At 44.1% G+C, this 18,075-nt stretch overlaps 1 protein-coding gene across 6 annotated transcripts; it reads right to left on the bottom strand.

Annotated features, from left to right (window-relative positions):
- Positions 1-622: 622 nt before the first annotated feature.
- etv5a (ETS variant transcription factor 5a) lies at positions 623-16,918 on the bottom strand. 6 transcript variants are annotated; one of them, XM_031796905.1, is made up of 14 exons: positions 16,730-16,868; positions 15,449-15,529; positions 14,979-15,112; positions 14,499-14,592; positions 14,364-14,423; positions 13,577-13,627; positions 10,988-11,111; positions 10,558-10,869; positions 8,419-8,711; positions 5,158-5,220; positions 4,578-4,643; positions 4,074-4,243; positions 3,730-3,831; positions 623-3,511 (listed from the first exon to the last, which is right to left on the bottom strand). In XM_031796905.1, exons 3-14 carry the CDS (start codon positions 15,024-15,026, stop codon positions 3,275-3,277), a joined length of 1,620 nt encoding a protein of 539 aa, XP_031652765.1. In that variant the 5' UTR covers positions 15,027-15,112; positions 15,449-15,529; positions 16,730-16,868; the 3' UTR covers positions 623-3,274. The 6 variants fall into 6 exon arrangements, with proteins under 6 accessions (XP_031652765.1, XP_031652772.1, XP_020312926.1 ...); XM_031796912.1 differs by having other exon boundaries at positions 14,376-14,423; XM_020457337.2 differs by lacking the exon at positions 15,449-15,529 and having other exon boundaries at positions 16,730-16,918.
- Positions 16,919-18,075: the final 1,157 nt, after the last annotated feature.

Here is an 18,075-nt window from a genome sequence, read left to right as displayed (position 1 = left end):
CTATTTCCTATATAGTGCACTACTTTTGACCAGGGTTCTGGAAAAAGCAGTGCACTATATAGGAAGTAGGGGGCCATTTGATATTCGGATGGTCAGGAAAAAGTAGTGCACTATATAGGAAGTAGGGGGCCATTTGTTATGCAGTCTGTCAGTGATGAGAGGGAACAGGCAGGGGCATCATGCACCCCAAAAATCTGAGGGGGCACAAAGTATGGGGGGGGGGGGGGTGTGACTACACCGCCTGTCCATTTAGAGCCATCATTATGCTTAATTCTATGTAATATATATTTGCTGCACATCTACGCATCTCTTCAGTCTATCCTCCTGACTGGTGGTTCTTTTGAAGAAACAAAATATGCTTATCTGCTCAAATCTGGATAAAAGATTGAAAGGAAGGTGTCTTATTCAGTACATTGTTATTGCTTGATTTTCAAAGGTCTACCAACCTTGCCAGCAGGCATGGCAGCTAAGATTTACTAGCTTGTCTTACTAACTTGATAGCGTAAAAAAAATGTATCTACAGGACATATCTGAGGAGCCACATGCCCCTGTCCCCCTATAGGCATGATGCTTCTGGGAACAGTAAAGGGAATGAGGACACAACAGACCAGACCACAGGAAGTGAAGCAGAAAGGACATTTTATTGTACCCAGTACAGATCATTATAAACTCAGTGTAAGGTACACATTGTGAAGAGGGAGAGAAGGTGAAGCCTATACAAGTGCAGACAACCCTTGGTCAGGGAAAAGACTATAGGTAGATACACACATCTCTTCATCTGAAATGACACCCTTTTCACTACACTGAATGTACAAAACGTTATGAATACCTCGTGACAGACTGACCAGGTGAAAGCTATGATCGCTTATTGAGATCACTTGTTAAATCCACTTCAAATCAGTGTAGATTTATTGTTAACCTTTTTAACTAAGCAAGTCAGTTAAGAGCAAATTCTTATTTTCAATGACAGCCTAGGAACAGTGTGTTAACTGCCTTGTTCAGGGGCAGAACAGGTCTTTACCTTGTCAGCTCGGGGATTCGATCTAGCAACCTTTCGGTTAAGTCCAACGCTCAAACCACTAGGCTACCTGCCGCCCCAGTAAAAAAAAAATCCTTTAACCTTTTTAAACAATTGAGACATGGATTGTGTATGTGCCATTCAGTGGGTGAATGGGCAAGACAAAATATTGAAGTGCCTTCGAACGGGGTATAGTAGGTGCCAGGCGCTAGTTTGTCAACTGCAGCGTTAGTTATTTTTCACAATCAGTTTCCCCATGTGTATCAAGAATGGTTCACCACCCAAAGGACATCCAGACAACTGTGGGAAGCTTTGGAGTCAACATGGGGCAGCATTCCTGTGGAACACTTGACACCTTGCGGAAAGGGGGGGGGGTCGCAACTCAATAGGTGTTCTTAATGCTTTGTAAACTCAATGTATATAGTAAACTACTTTTGACCAGGGACAATAGGGCTCCGGTCAAAAAGTAGTTCACTATATAGGTAGTAGTGTGTCATTTGGAATGCAGACACACTGTATGAACCCCAGCCATACTACCCTTTATAAATAAGACAATATGCTTGTTCTTCACCCTTTCATTCACCAAAAACGGCCTCTAAAGCAAACTCTGCAGTAATAGTCGAGTCACAGGGATCCTGATATTTTTTTAAAGATGCATATGTTGTTATAGGCAGAACTATACAGGCTTATACAATCAAATCAAAACAGTTGCAGACTTAGCAAAAATATATATTTATATAAGTTTGTATTTTTCCCCATTTAAGAAACAAAACATGAACAAAATGCAGAGAAGTTTCACAATCTGCTTCTTTGTCCAGAGTAGAGTAAAGCGATATGTTAGTGGACAGTTTATTTGTTTGAATACACCGTCATGCAAAGAGAAGCAGAGGTCTCTTGTTGACAACCTGTGATTGGCAGAAAGGAGTCCAGGGAACGGTGTAGAATTTCACCCCTTCGCATGCAAAGTCCTGAACAATGCCATCCTAGCGCATCTGAGAAATATAGTACACTCAATGCTGAGGAAACGTCAAGCACCCAATAAAATTTAAATAAGATATCACCTTTTTAATAACTTTAGGCATGTATAAATTCAAAATCTCTAGGAAAAATTGACTGAGGTGTCCCTTTTGGAAAAGAAAAAGGATTCCTGCAGTGCCTAGTTTTTAAGGAGGTGGAGTGCTAATTAGTCAGTCAGTTACAACTGAGGCAATATAAGGAGTGAGTTTATGAAAAGAAAAAAATAAATGGTGTGGAGTGTCATTATAAAGGAGAATGTCTGGTCGCCCCGAGTCCGCATCCAACATTCACCCCATTTCCTTTATACTGCAATTCTTTTGACCATAGACTGGTGGGCTTTGTAAAGTAGTGCTCTATATATAGGGAATAGTGTCGTTTCAGATGTAGCCACAGCTCAGAGCCTGGAGTTTTACACTAGTAGGGCACTTACAGGTAACCCAGCAGAACAGAACAAACACTAAATAATTACTGGATAAAAACATAGCCGGGCCGGCATTAAACAAACAAAACGTAGGCCTCTGGTTGGAGGAATCCATCCATCTAATCTGAAACCATAGAATGTCCCAGTGGGTTAGAGCACTACTAGGTCTAGATCTTTAACCAACTGTAGAAAAGCCAGCATACTAACAGACATTTCTACACTAACGTTTAAGCCTACAGAAACAAATAGGTCTGGAGTTTTTTTGCAAATTAAAGTCCTTGCTTACACAGATCTTATTGTTCATATGTGGCAGAAAATATATAATTATGGGGGACGAAAAAGGCAACTATAGAATAGTGCTGCATTTATATATTTTGTCAGAATTAACTTAAGATACTTATTATACTCTTTTAGAAAAAGCAGATTGTCAATCAGAATTGGTACAATTCTTGCAGTCTGCGCAGAGAGACCGATCAGACTGTCCTCCGGCATGTTGTCATCATAATGCAGCCCCTGGCCCGCCATCACATCCTCTTGGTCTCCATTGCAACAACGCCACCTCGCCTTAAGTTGGCGGAACCACTGGAGTCCATTCCACACTTCCCCCCCTCTCTTGGTACAGTAGATGATGCCAGAGATGGTGGTTGGTGCAGGTTTCTCCGCAGTCGTTTTCAGGGGGAGGGAGGGTTAAATTAATCTGCAAGATTGGAGGAGTAATTTAGCGGTAAGAGGAGAGGAAGGTTTCGGGATTGATAGTTTCTTGCTCAGCCTCAGCCGTTTGATCTCTGGGTCGGGTTTAGTAGTAGGGGAAGTGCGTGTCAGTAGCCGTAGCCGTCAGGGAAGGGTAGGCCTCCTACACACTGCTCCCCAGAATCCCCCAGGTAAGGGGTGTTCTTGTCGTAGTGGGTGAGAGGCAGGGTGTCGTCGTCCACCTGACCGCAGGGCAGACTGTCTGGGTCGGCCTTCAGGTTGGGCCTTTGGTTGTCAGGGAAGGCCATGGAGAACAGGGCCTCAGGGTCACACACAAACTTGTACACGTACCTCTCACCAGCAACCTGCAATAGACCAATCAGAGGATAACGAGTTAGTTTGACCCAGAGAATTAAATAAAACACAAAACATTATATGCAACTTATGGTTAGACCCTGCGGAACTGCAGCATCATCCCCCAAGGTTTATTCAAGTAAGCCAATAGCTAGCTTGCTCCGAAGGCAGCTTAATGCTGTTGCTAAGTAGAAATGGGGAAGGATAGAAAGGGTGAACCTGCCTTTACCTTCTGCATGATGCCCTTCTCGTAGTAGTATCGCAGAGAACGACTCAGCTTGTCATAGTTCATGGCTGGCCTGTTCTTCTGGATGCCCCAGCGGCGAGCCACCTGAAGAGACGAGACAGAAAATACTGAACATCTTAAAAATAAATAAAAATTAAACGTTGAGTAGCTAGCTTTCAATAGTCTGAACTATTATTAGGACCAGGGCACAGACCTGACCTCTTAAGTCATTGTTGAAGTTTTTTTTTGTTGAAAAAAAAATAATAATAATTCACCAAATCACCCATGTTTATCAATGTAACAGTACAATAAAATCCTGATTTAAACAAAACATCTTCCCAACGGACCTCTTCAGGCTCTATGAGTTTGAACTCCATGCCCCGGCCTGTCCAGGCGATGAAGTGACCGTTGGCCGGGTCGTCCAATAAGGTGACCAGGAACTGCCAGAGCTGCAGAGAGCCGCGACGCTGATATGGAGGGCAGTCACGGTACACAGAGGGCTCCTGCTTGACCTTCCCTGTGAAGAGGGGGAAGAGAGTGAGAAACAGAAAGAGCTGTATCTGTGAGAACTGTACTCCACCACAGTCAGCTACAGGGTGGTGAGACAGTGAAGTGGAGCAGGCTGCTCATTTTACACCTGCCTGCCATCTCAGCTGCTCAAAGGAGACTTTCTACAGTTCTTCTCCTTCTTTAGTCAGTGATGCAACGGACATCCTAATAATCCTGTCCTTTGTTCCACTGCTGGTAGCATTTGAGAGAGAGTCCTCCATGCGCTGCGTGTAAAGCCCCCCCCCCCCCCCCCCCCCCCCCAGGGGACAGGATCCAGGGGTGTGAAAGTATATACGTTTTACCTTCAAGTCTGTCAGGAACCACACAGGTATCGTCGTAGTACAGGTGAAGCTCTCTGAAGGAGAAACCTGTAATATGAGAGAGAGAGACATTAGCTAGGGCGTGGGAATGCGGCCTCCATTTTGCTGTGGAGGCCAGCTACTAATGTTCTAGGGGGACTAAACTGCTCACAAAGCAATATAGCCAGGCAGCCTCCCAAAAGTGGAAAATTCTGTTGAGCTAATATTATGCAGTGCTGTGGAGCTGTGTTGAAATGCTCACATAGTGAAAACCTAAACAGGACTCGTTGATAGATGCAACATCCCGAGAGACGTCATTCTAATGTTGAGCTCTACCATCCGGCCTGCCCTATTCCCCAACCATGCAGCACTTTAACAGGGAAATATGTCCCAACAGGGTCAACAGCTACCATGGCTTTGAGAGAGTTTCCCTTGTTTTATTAGCTGCTATTCACACACACCTTCCTAGTAATGTTTTTATTGCAAGAGCTCTAATAAATACGATTTACAATGCTTTTATCACATGTCAAATAAAGTTGAAACCCTCCTCTGCTAAGACGGGAAAACGGTTACAATAACTTACTTTCATGGTTGTTTTGGTAGAAGGTCCCTGCTCTTCCAAATGTAGACTGACAGATAGGCACTTCTGTAACAGAGGGAGGGGAGAAGACAGGTTACACTGACTGCCTCTTTCCATTCTCACACTCACAGAAACCTCTGCCATGAGTATATTTGGCCGCTGCTAGTAAAGAGAGATTGTACATATTTACTAGTAAAGGGAGCTCATACATACAAGCAGTATCCATTTACTGTATGTGTGTCACTGGGATATGTTCGGTTTCTGTTCGAATTGTGGCACAAACTATTCAAGTTGCATTTGTGGTCCCACCCATTCACGTGGTTGGTGACATGAGGATGAACAGTGTGGAACAAAAAGATTTCCTACTGTTTTCTACCTGCTGCTGCAGCACTTCCTCCTCTTACACAACTGGCTTTGACCTAGCAGCAAAACAGCTGGGCTGGAAATGTCCACTAGCTATCCCACCACATCTGTTGGAGCGGGCTAAGCCCTGATCAGAGCACACTATGCAGCGCGCAACAGGCCTCGCATGTTCACTGAGCCCCCAAATAGGATTACCCATCGGCATTAGAACGGGTTGGGCTTTCAGATATTAAATCACAACAATCAAGTTACGCCTCTGTCGCCCATGGGATCAAGCCCCGCCCCCTTTAACTTCTGTGTCACTGTGGCAGAAGTGAAGTGTCCCCACCCACCCTACATTTACTGTCCTCTGCTGAGGAGCAGATCTTTTACACTTCAGGGCCATTTCTACAAAACGTTTAATCTAGTACTGTCAACACAAGTTGAGCCTGTTACAGCATAATATGCTCTATCCAATTGCAACACATTGGTTGTCTTAGATGGCACCGATTCTCATATATATATATATATATCACAAATTTTGACCATAACACAAAAGTAATGCACTAGATTGGGAATACGGTGCAATTTCAGACATCCATTATCTGGTGAGCTGTCCCAACCAGGAGAGCCCTATGATGGTGGCTATGCCCATATATTGAGATCAATGAGATGGGTACATGTAGTTCCAGAAAAATAAATATATAATTTACAAAATGCCCAAGTAGGTGACTGGGAAGGCAACACAAATCAAATGATATTCATGTAAGAAATAGTCTGATAGCTACTCTTGGTTCAGACCTCTAGGAGACATGGTACACAGTGAATGCAATAAAATTCTCTTCTCAATGATTGGTTATCAGTACCCCCCCCCCCCCCCTCCTAGGAGTCTTAACATGTTCGATACCAATGTGTCTCAGAGAGCTAATGTGACAAGCCTCCATGAAATACGCAGCCACAGGGTTCCTCAAGGTCATGACTCCTGATATTACTCCTGTGTTCTGCCATTCTAGTTTTCCTACATAGCATAGACCATAGATATATCTGATCAGGTATATTTGTAGAACACGTAATGATGCCCTTAATCTTAATAGCCTTGCCCGTAATAGGGTGATTGTGCATTTGTTGGTAAAGTTACACTAGGTACATCCGCCACCTCTATAGTTACTGTCTGGCACATGGTCTAGAAAAGGTACTACTTAGCGCTGGTGGAAGACCTCGCGCCCCCAACATCAGTCAAATGGGGGTGTCTGAAGACGACCCGCAGGGGCTCTTTAAACGTCTTTTCCAGTTGTGGATCAGTGCTCGATGTGCCAGTGTATTTTAATGATGTGGTCTAACTGTTTACCAAGTGGGGAGTACTGAAGGGCGGAGAGGTTTGGGTGAGAGGCTGTCAGACTGGATCATATTTTCATAATGTTCCCTTGCGTCGTGCAGCCATTCCTCTGGGTAACCCTGCTGTCTGAAACGCTCATCCAGATGGTCGGCTTGTTTGTCATGGTCACTGTACTACAAATCCTGCGTATGCGACTATTGGCTGATCGGGAGGCTCTTTTTTAGGGGTATGGGGGGGGGGGAAGCTGTCTCCACATAACTGGGAATTCCTGTATAGGTCCAAGACACACCCATCCCTCAATCGAACTGTAAAAAATAATAATAATGTTAAAAAATATTTTTATTTTATTTTTAACTCTACAAAAGCAGGAATATTTTCAGGCAATGGAGGTCACAATAGGTCTCCCTGGTGGCTTATCCATTTGTTTTTTCACCCACCATGTGTCATGTCCCTAATGGTTACGTGAGGTGAAATGTGTATATTTTGGGATGTAGACTCTGTTTTGACCTGAAGAGCCGTTTTGGATCATTGTCAAAAGCAGTGAATTGGGAGCTTTAACAGTGTACGGGCCTTCTTGTTTTTTTACTAGTATTCTTTATTAGCCCAGCACCTGTTTAAGTATGTGCTATGCCCATATACACAAATCCATCCAGAGAGAGAGAGAAACAGAGACAGAGGCTGGGCCAGTGAGCCTTTATGTTGATGTACGGATTTATAGGCTGTAAGAAGCTTAGCATTACGTCACTGGCCTCTCAATCAAAGCTGAAAGGGAGAATGAGGGGGGGGCAGTGCAAAGCTGGCCTGGGCAGAGGGAAGGAAGGAGAGGTGGGCTCTGGTGGCAGAAGAGGGACAACAGCCAGGGTGCTTTGGTGGTGAGGGGTACACAATTGTTCTTATATTGCCACCGTACCTATAGGTAAATAGTGTTGGATTGTGTAGCTAAGACTTTTGGGATGGGAGACAACTGCATTTAGCAAGTCAATCTGCATATTGAATTAATTTCAATGTAATGGTAGTAAAGTTCATACTTGCATACTAGCTCCCTCTGTAAACACAGCGTAGTGGCCCAAATCTATCCTAGGTAGCCCTATACTAGTGAAGTAGGTTTCCTTGAACCTGGCCGGGATGACGGACCTATTTACCTGTTGGCAGAGCCTTAAGCCGGGCTCAGAGATTCATGTTTACTGGCCTGAGGGTCAGAGAGCAGTGTGATTTAAGAGCCACGCTGTCGTGTGTGTTATGAGTGTTGATACAGCGCTGTGCAAGGCAAGAGGGGTTTTAACTAACTCTCCCAGGACAGCAACCATAATCAGAGAGCCCCAAGGTTGTGTCCAGGTTACCCATCCTCCTTTCCTAAATACGCACGTCCTTTTATGGAAGGAAAGGACTGGTGGAAGAAATAGGGTGGAAGCTTGTGCTTACACCAACCTAATACATTGAGTGCACACTTGAGAAGGGTAGATAATTGGAAGTCAAGACACACACCCTCAACCCGACGAGAACCCTGTGGGTCAGCTACAACTTATGACCCAAGCCGCCTTGGGTCAGACCGATCCAGAGCAGCCTGGAGGTAGCCAGCCACTCACCAGAGTCGAAGCAGAAGTCCCGGGGCTCCTGCTTGATGGCCATGGTGTGGAAGGCACCCTGAGAGCCCATGGAGGGGACACCCTCCTCGGTGTAGCGGGGGTCCAGCAGCTCTTGCTTGAAGCCATGTAGACCAGGGACCAGGGGCTCAGACATCTGGCGGTGGTAGGGGGGCCTCCCATCCCTGGGCAGGGTGCTGTGGCTGGGGGCCTGCTGCTGGGCCAGGAACTGGGGGCGAGCCTGGCTCTCAGAGGGAGGGAAGGGGAGACACGGCTCCGACATCTGCCTCTGGAACCTGGGGTGGAGGAAGACATGGGAGGGTGGTTGGATGGTGGTTATTAATGAAAGCTGTTGATATAGAAAAAAAAACTGAACAGAGATTGAATGAAAGTTTAAAATATTATATTTAACTACTCATGGTTATTGATAAACTGTTGCTTAAAAACAGATTTAGAGTGAATGAAAACTGAAGTGTAAGAGAGTGAGTCTCTTGAACTATTGATGAACTTTAGACCAAGACACACAAGCCACTCAGGAGCCAAATTGGTTCACTTATTGCAATCAAGCCAGTGAATACACGCTGTAAATGAGATGTTGGGGGCAGGTGTCACTAGCTAGCAGATATAAAAAGATTCTCCAGTGACAGTAAGACTCCCTTTTCTAGACGGAGCTCATTGGCCTGGACACAAGAGACAAGGCCAATGGCTTCTGGCTGCACATTGGTTCCACATTACTGGCTGGTGATGACATGCCCTGCATTCCAACACATCCGACCAGGAGTCCTGTCACAGGTGGGGGTGACAGGTGGTGTGTAAGGGGACGTGGGTCATTCTCACGGGGGTCTGGTTTAGACAAACTCCAAAGGAGGAGCCTGTCACGCTACCAGTGACCTGCCACCCGTGGCCCTTCCTCAACATCATAAGTGCACTTCCCCAACACTAAAGGCAGCATTAGTGAAAGGTCACAAGGCCTGACTCTCCACTGAGCTTGGTGTTTAAATGGCACGTTGGATCTCACAGGGCAATGGAAACATGTGAGCTCATGTCTCCTTGTGATTAAGATGGGTGTGTACATTCAGAGCAGTCAGTAGAGATATATACACACACGCTCATTAGTTTACATGTTAGTAAACACATGGAAGGAGTCCTTCACCGGTTGGTCAATGTTGGATGTTTAATCTCCATATTCAGAATATTTACCAGGGGCAATAAATCACTTTGCTCCAGGGTAACCTGGTATTTCCCAACAAAACCAGAAGTGTCATTCAAAAGCATATCAAATAAAATTTTGTATCACATGTGCCACATACAACAGGTGTAGACCTTACTGTGAAATGCTTACTTACAAGCCCTTAACCAAGAAATAGAGTTACGAATATTTGCTAAATAAACAGTAACAATAAGATTACATAACAGCGCGGCTATATACAGGTCCGGTTTGGGATGAGTTGGACCCCACAGTGCAGGAAAAGTGCTCAGCATATGTGGGAACTCCCAAGGCTGTTGGAAAAGTATTCCAGGTGAAGCTGGGTGGCTACTTTGAAGAATCTAAAATAGTTACACTTCTTTAACACTTTTGGTTACCACATGATTCCATGTGTGTTATGTCATAGTTTAGATGTCTTCACTATTATTCTACAACATAGAAAATAGTAAAAATAAAGAAAAACCATTGAATGATGTGTCCAAACTTATGACTGGTACGGTATATCTTTACAATTACAAAATGTGACCCAAAAGCCAGATGGAGATGGGTAAATTAGACGGTCTTTATATTAGTGTAGCATAGACTATGCTGCAGCAAATGTAGGCCTACCTGTCACAAGAAAAACATTTACCATGAGTTGATAAGTCTACGTGCATTGAACTGCGCTCCATAATGAGATGGGCTGTCTGTCCCCACCCTGAATGTTGATTCATTATGCAGAGGCAGTAGGGAAGCCATATTTACACATAGCATATAATTTAACAGTTCCATTTCACACCATGATGTTCATATAAATCATTTCTTATAATTGACTGGTTTCAATTATTTATCCTGGGAAAAGGGGAGTGGTTTTGGGCGGTGAAGCACAGTAAATCTCAGTAACCAGGTTCCTGCCACTCAACCCTAGTGAGTTGTTGCATGACAGGACCACTCACCTGTGCTCAGGGCTGTAGGTGCCATCCTGACTCAGGTGTGAGGGTGGGCAGGGCACTGCGAAGGGCGGGCTCTGGCTGTGGAGGGAGAGCGGCCTCTGCTGGCTGTGGGCGGAGCCGACTGCTTGGTTGCCAGACTGTGCGTGCTGCAGTGGATGTGGCCCAAGCACCTGGTTCTGATTGGGTATTTGAGGGGGAGGAGTCTGCTCACTGAGTGGGTGTGTCCCTGGGGTGTTGGTAGAGCTGCACAGTGACACAGGTGTAGAGGGAGGGGTCAATGGCTTGTAGCCCAAACTGGGTTTCCTCTCATAGGCACTGTGGAGGGAAGGAGATACAGACAAAGACAGAGGGCTTGGGTCAGCATGGTGATAATACTGGGCACTTGTCTTGTTGGTGTGGTGAAAGGATAGATATATATAAAAACAGTCCACACCTGTAGCTGTAAAGGCACTTCTCTCCGTACGGCATGAGACTCCTGTCCTGGCTACAAGGAGAAAGCTCTTTGGAAGGACTCAGTTCCCGTTTAATCTTGGTTTGTGGGGGGCCATGAAACATCACTGAGGAGAGAAGGAGGGCGAGGGGCAACACATCAAACACTGCTATAGCTAATTCAACCCATAAACAGTGATGTCCATTTTCAATGGTATGGACATTGGACAGTGTCTTTTCTTCTCCCCTCAACCATTTGTCACATGTTAATGACAGCTGACGCCACATAAAAAAGTACTATGGTACAAAAATTTGTATTCACTGTAGTGTTTTTGCAGACTAAGTGAACTGTAGTATTTACAGTTCACTATAGTAAGGAATGTAGTGTTTGTTTTATTATCTTTGACATAGAAGTGGAGAATTTTTCCTTCAGAAAACCTACTGAGCACATTTCCATAACCTGTAAGTAGGTAGGACTGGGGTCTGAATGGATAGTACAGCTCTTCTGCTCTTTCTATAACCTGTAAGTAGGTAGGACTGGGGTCTGAATGGATAGTACAGCTCTTCTGCTCTTTCTATAACCTGTAAGTAGGTAGGACTGGGGTCTGAATGGATAGTACAGCTCTTCTGCTCTTTCTATAACCTGTAGGGAACACAATATTTGGTTTGTACTTGGCATGTAGGTTTCACTTATGGGTGGCACAAACTGCGATATGAAGGAGGGGAATGGGCGGGGTATATGCAAATTATATACTGTAACATTCTATAGTAAGGACTAAAAATGATCAAGGGAGACATTTTGTATAGTATTCTACAGTTTACTATATGATATTCTAGTAAGAACTGTAGTAATTCAAAAGTAAACTTTTTTCATGTGGGTCAGCCAAATAAAACCTCCATCAGTATCATACTATCACCACGGTCTGCATGTGACATCTAAAATCTCCCCTTTGATTTCCATTAAGGACTCAGACTTTGTCCCAAATAGCACCCTATTCAGTGCACTACTTTTGATCCAGGGCCCATAGAACCATTTGGGATGCAGTCCCAGTCAATACCCATGAATCAGTGTGGCCGTAACTCAATGATTTTCCTCCCCTCACTGTAACCATTAGCCCACTAGATCTCCAGTCTCACATCGGCTCCCATTTCCGGCGCCACATAATGGGGTAGTGAAACTGGATACCCGGGCGAGAGGAGTGTCAGGAGCTGGATGCCTCACCCTAAACCTGGGTCTGATGGACCAGGGACAGAAGCGAGGGAAACAATAGGCACATGAGCCCAACTCCCTGTATATGCATGCTATAGAAGCCCAGAGCAGGTCAACATGCAGTAATGCTTCAGGAGAGAAAGACTGTATAATGGATAGAAAATGGGAGATTAGGGCACTTTCCCCCCCACTTCTAGACAGGGGTCGAGATGATGGGAGGGCAAGGCTCAGTACAGTACAATGCAGGAGGAATGTGTGTGCGCAGCGCATTGGCTGCCATGTGACGGCCGGATGATTGCAGGCACGGCAGGGGCCACATGGAGCTGGTGAATAGAGGGCCTGTGAGAGTCTGGCCCCCTGCCTGGCTAAAGGGGTTGCTGCCAATCACATACGCACGCACACACATTATCCTGCACTTACAAACGCACAGCTATGTCAAGAATTATACTGCAGAAACCACAGTGAACAAACTGGCGTTCTACAGTTTCCTACACACACCCTAGCATGGGCCTCACTATCTAAACACACGTGATGTGACGGCATCAACCTCAATAATATGGTGCAACATCTCAGCTTAGCGGTCAATACATTAGAACATGCTAGGCTACCATGTAGATCAGGATCCATACACTAACAAAGACTGAGCAACCACGTCCCGTCTCTGCTGCCACAGACAAAAACAAACTGTAAAATACACTCCATTGAACATAACTCAAATATTTCCCTTGGCTCTGTACACTACAGACAAATGGGGGAAAGTGGAGCTGTACAGAAACTCTAGGAGAGGTGGGAGAAAGACTGGACACTCTTTTGGATAGAGGTGGGTAGACCCATTCCAGAAGCTGAGTGTGAGTGCATGAAAGTGTGAAATCAGATGAGCTTGGCTCATGTGATGCCCCATGCCAATCGCCTGATAACAAATATGGGGGGGGGGGGGGGGTCTATTCCCAGAGGAAAGGTGGTTGAGGGAAAGAATGAAGTCAGGACCTGGCAGAATGAAAGCAAGAAAGAAAAGGCAAGCAAGCAATATCTTATCTGGGGTTGTTATCTTAAAGATGAACCCAGTCAATGTAGCAGAGTAAAGACTTCAAGAGCAAACTGAGTAAAACTTTGAGGGCAAATGGCTCGTTCAGTGAAGCAGTTTAATCCTGCAGGCCTAGGTTGTCAAGCACAGCAATAGTCCCAAGATCAGATCTAGCTACATTGTGTGCTTGGGGGCACTTGACACGGTCTCTGACGTCTGCAGAATACTCAAACGTTTGACAAAGTTGGCTGGGATTCAAAACAGCACGGATACCTAGATCCAGAAGACACAGGGCTCTGGCTGGATCCCACCGGTCCCACATACCAGCCTGGTAGAAATAATACATCTCAGGTACTCACAGCTATCAGACTGGAAATCTGGGACAAACTGTTCGTCATCAGGTACCTGGGCTGTGGAGGGAGAGAGAGGAGAGTTAAACAAGTGGATTATAACTGGGCCCCTGCCCGGTGAACAACATTGGAACTGTCAATCTCATCTTAGGGTCTTGATTCAAAAAGAGACTAAGTTGGCCGTTACTTGGGCACTTTAAACAGGGACTATAGTTGTCACAATCTCAAAACAATGGACCAGTCCCTAATGAATTCACCTTTGTATTACTGGTGTTGTAGCCCAAAGAGGGAAAAACTGTCTAATAAGAAATTGAATAACGACAATTAAAAAGGTGCGTTTAAAGAATTGTTATAAGTCTATAACAATTTTTACTTTATCCTAGTCAGCAAAGTTGCTCGTTCGTGGGACTTTGCTCTAATTGAGTGCACAGAAAGAAAACCGTAATATTTAAAGTGACCAGCTTTGGTTAATCGGTAATCTGCCCAATTGCTCGATGCATCTTAACCATCTGTTGGAAACATAATTAAACCACCCAAGACATTTGACCAATTATCTCACACTTAGCCTTATTTTCTAAATAGTAGCCTTATTATTCTGCATGCACAGAAGGCAGCTACTTCAAGGGGAATTGTAATGCTTGGCCAAAGCCGTCAGATATGGACAGTTTTTAATTAACATAACCAATGTCTACCAGAGGGCAAGTGATGTTAGGTGATGCTGAGAGCAACAGAATACATCAAAATAAATTCAGCAGAAAAGGGAAGCATTCGGGTATTAACTCTGTGGTATACGTACAAGATAACTCACCTTCTGCAATCCAAATCTCCTGTAACTGGCTGAGGTCTTGGAACAGGTCTGAAACAGAGGTTAAATAAAAAATGATGATATGCTATGACAAGGTCACAAAGGGGAATTAAGTTGTCCAATTACCTTCCGTGTCCTGGGCGAGTTCTGTGTCTACAAACTTCCTTTTCCTGTTGTCGATGACTGGTCTGCTGTATGGTTCCTCCACATGAGATTTCTGCTGCAATGATGAAAACACAACCAACATGTTAGTGCTGTCTGTGTCACTCAGAGCCATTTATGTATGTAAATGGCTCTGGTGTGACTCATGATTGAGACTGAACGCCACATCCCATCCAATCCACTTCTAGCTGGAAAGTTGACAAGCCTAAATCTATGGCTCTCTTCCAATATCCACATTAGAATACCATTTATAATACATGGCCAATACATTCTGCATTCCAAGTAGTATGGACGTGTAGATATTGAATTGGAGCGTATGATGATGTCCATGCTTAGGATTGATAAAGAGAACCATAGAAATAGAAGTAGAACCAGCATCACCATTCAAAAATCAATGGTTCTAGTAATTCTATGAAGAATACCAGACATGAGGAGCATTCTTACATTGGGTGGGACCATAAATGGGACTTGCTGGTCGTAGAATCGGTCCATGTTATCTGGGTCTCCAAAGGTTCCCAGAAAAAGGTATTCGCTTTAAAGCGATAGAGCAAGGGTCACTTTATGTACTAGCTGTTCAACTGTGGACGAAACATAGAAACATGTTTAGATCAAAACTCTTGAGTACTCTGGGAGTCACCTAGTTTATCCTTCACTCATATTGACAGACCTGAAAGCAAGCTGAAACCTTACTACCGAGCTATAATCAGCACCTATACAATAATCTCCACCCCTCGTGCTTTTAAGTGAACATGCTGGTTAAGAGCATGCACAATGTAAATACACTCTGTAGTTGTTTGACTTATGTAACTCTTACATAAGGCAAAGCCAACCATCTGTGCATGCGATTAGGAGACTGCAATAATAATCAGCTAAGACTGAGCTGGGAAAACTTAAGGATGGTCTTAGTCCTGTACCTATTTCAGGATACTGCACTGGGTGACCATGCGTTGTATGAAGCACAGATGAGTGTCACTGTACAGTGTTTAACCCCAAAACTACTTGGGACAGTGGAGAACAGTATTAGACAAGACATAAAAACAGTCTATAAATAAAGTCCAATGGAAACGGCTCTTTACTATGCCACCATTCTGGGGCAAAATACTTGTAGTAGATACTGCCCTTTAAATATAAAAATGTAGCACAGCTGTCGTGTCCCCTGGGCATTGCAATGCACGTTACAGTGAAAAATATATAAAGTCCGGGAATAGAAAACAGTAACATTAGCCTGCCTACATGTCCTTCCATTCCACACGGATACTTCTCGCGCTCTAAACCTCAAGAGTGATACGAGAAAGTCACTAGGCTTTAACCCCCGTTTATTCTGACGAATAAAGGCATAGCTGGCCAATCATTAAATACACATATAGGAGCAACCCATTGAAATGATGCATTTACTAATACATACAATGTGCCAGTCCAATAGTGTACACAATGAGGCACATATTGACAAGCTGTGAAAACAGTAGCATTAGGTAATGGCCCATATCTATTCCAAAATACGTGATCACAATTTAGAATAATAGCCTAATAAAACTACAATTGAAATGGAATTCACGCCTTCGCTCATATAACTTCTGCCAAAACTCGGTAGTGGGACATTGTCGGCAATCAAGATAAGCAAGACAAATCACTTGACAATTATACTATAAAGCTAGAAAAACTAAAATGACATTAAAACGCTTTTGGTTTCAAATAGTTACTGAAAAAACATCCTACTAAAAAATCTAAGCAATTTTATAAAAGCAAATTGCAGCTAATAGGAGATGAATAACATCCTACCCAACACCCCTAGTACCCCCCTCTCTCTTCACCGAACCCTTGTTTTTGTCAATGAAGTGAAACTCGATCCGTATGGAACAGAGAAAAAACCTGACCTCTCCATTCATAAAATCACAAACAGCCGATCGACCTCGGAGATTAGAAAACGAAAATATGCAGACTCAGATAAAAGGTACACGCAAATACACAGCACAATTTAAAAACAGGAATATAGTGCATGGCACAACTTAATACAAAGCGAAATAAAATGGTTGCTAAAGTAAACGCTTTCTTGGAGAAGATGGCGATCCGTTTTAGCCCATGGCAGAGATATACATTTGCTGTTGCATGCACTCGTAAACTTATGGACATAATAGATCGCTACAGAGGCCTATCCAGGCAAATTGAAAATAGAAAGCATTAATATATTACTCAACCTGTGCGTGTTTCAATTCCGTTACAGTATGGAAAGAATGCAATAAAAAAAATCCACAAAAGACACTAACGTCGTCTGTCTCCGTTTAGTGATCAATTTATGCGGTCCGTCCGACTCCCAAAACTTGACTGAGCCTATAGTTAATGGTCGGTTAGTTTTCCCTGGGGCTCGAGTAGGCTATACAGAGAGGCACACGCGTATTGGCTCATTGGCATTGTCCTTCAAGTAAGTAACCAATGGGTATCTTAAACTCATTAATTATACATGAAGTGCTCAAGGACCAATCGTAGCGCAGGTCCGTCCTATATTTGTGAATGGCTGGGTTTCATTCATTGTTTTTCAGTTAAAACCGCTGAGGGACAGCTAAATAATAAAAAAATAAAAAAAATGTTTTGGTCACATACACATATTTAGCAGATGTTATTGCGGGTGTAGTGAAATGCTTGTGTTCCTAGCTCCAACCGTGCAGTAGTATCTAACAGTGCAGTAGTATCTAAAAATGATTCACAACAATACACACATCTGAAAGTAAAATAATTGAATTAAGAAATATATAATTATTAGATGGAGCAATGTCAGAGTGGCATTGACTAAAATACAGTAGAATATAAGACAATATATACATATGTGATGAGTAAAGCAGTATGTAAACATTATTAGTGACTAGGGTTCCATTATTAAAGTGGCCAGTGATTTCAAGTCTATGTATATAGGGCAGCAGCCTCTAAGGTGCAGGGTTGCGTAACCGGGTGGTAGCTGGCTAGTGATGGCTATTTACCAGTCTGATGGCTTTAAGAACTAGAAGCTGTTCTCGGTTTCAGTCTCTCGGTCCGAGCTTTGATGCACCTGTACTGACTTCGCCTTCTGGATGATAGCGGGGTGAACAGGCCGTGGCTCGGGCGGTTGATGTCCTTGATGATCTTTTTGACCTTCCTGTGATTTTGGGTGCTGTAGGTGTCCTGGAGAGCAGGTAGTTTGCCCCCGTTGATGCGTTGGGCAGAACGCATCACCCTCTGGAGAGCCCTGCGGTTGCGGGCGGTGTAGTTGCCGTACCAGGTGGTGATACAGCCCGACAGGATGCTCTCAATTGTGCACCTGTAAAAGTTTGTGAGGGTTTTAGGGCCAAGACCAATTTCTTCAGCCTCCTGAGGTTGAAGAGGTGCTGTTGTGCCTTCTTCACCACACTGTCTGGGTGGGTGGACCATTTCAGATTGTCAGTGATGTGTACGCTGAGGAACTTGAAGTTTTCCACCTTCTCTACTGCGGTCCTGTCGATGTGGATAGGGGCGTTCTCCCTCTGCTTTTTCCTGAAGTCCACGATCAGCTCCTTTGTTTTGTTGACATTGA

The sequence above is a fragment of the Oncorhynchus kisutch genome, linkage group LG2 (genome assembly GCF_002021735.2).
Source record: "Oncorhynchus kisutch isolate 150728-3 linkage group LG2, Okis_V2, whole genome shotgun sequence".
Taxonomy (NCBI): domain Eukaryota; kingdom Metazoa; phylum Chordata; class Actinopteri; order Salmoniformes; family Salmonidae; genus Oncorhynchus; species Oncorhynchus kisutch.
Note: the sequence above shows the minus strand (reverse complement) of the source record. Positions and strands in the feature narration are given on the sequence as shown.

What these genes read in the sequence shown, in the direction of transcription:
- etv5a (XM_020457337.2), bottom strand. Translation starts at nt 15,026, where the DNA reads ATGGACCGATTCTACGACCAGCAAGTCCCATTTATGGTCCCACCCAAT. An exon ending in AGATTTCCAGTCTGATAGCT is followed by an intron (nt 11,112 to 13,576) that starts GTGAGTACCTGA and finishes TTCTCTCCTCAG; the next exon opens with TGATGTTTCATGGCCCCCCA. An exon ending in AAGTGCCTTTACAGCTACAG is followed by an intron (nt 10,870 to 10,987) that starts GTGTGGACTGTT and finishes TTCCCTCCACAG; the next exon opens with TGCCTATGAGAGGAAACCCA.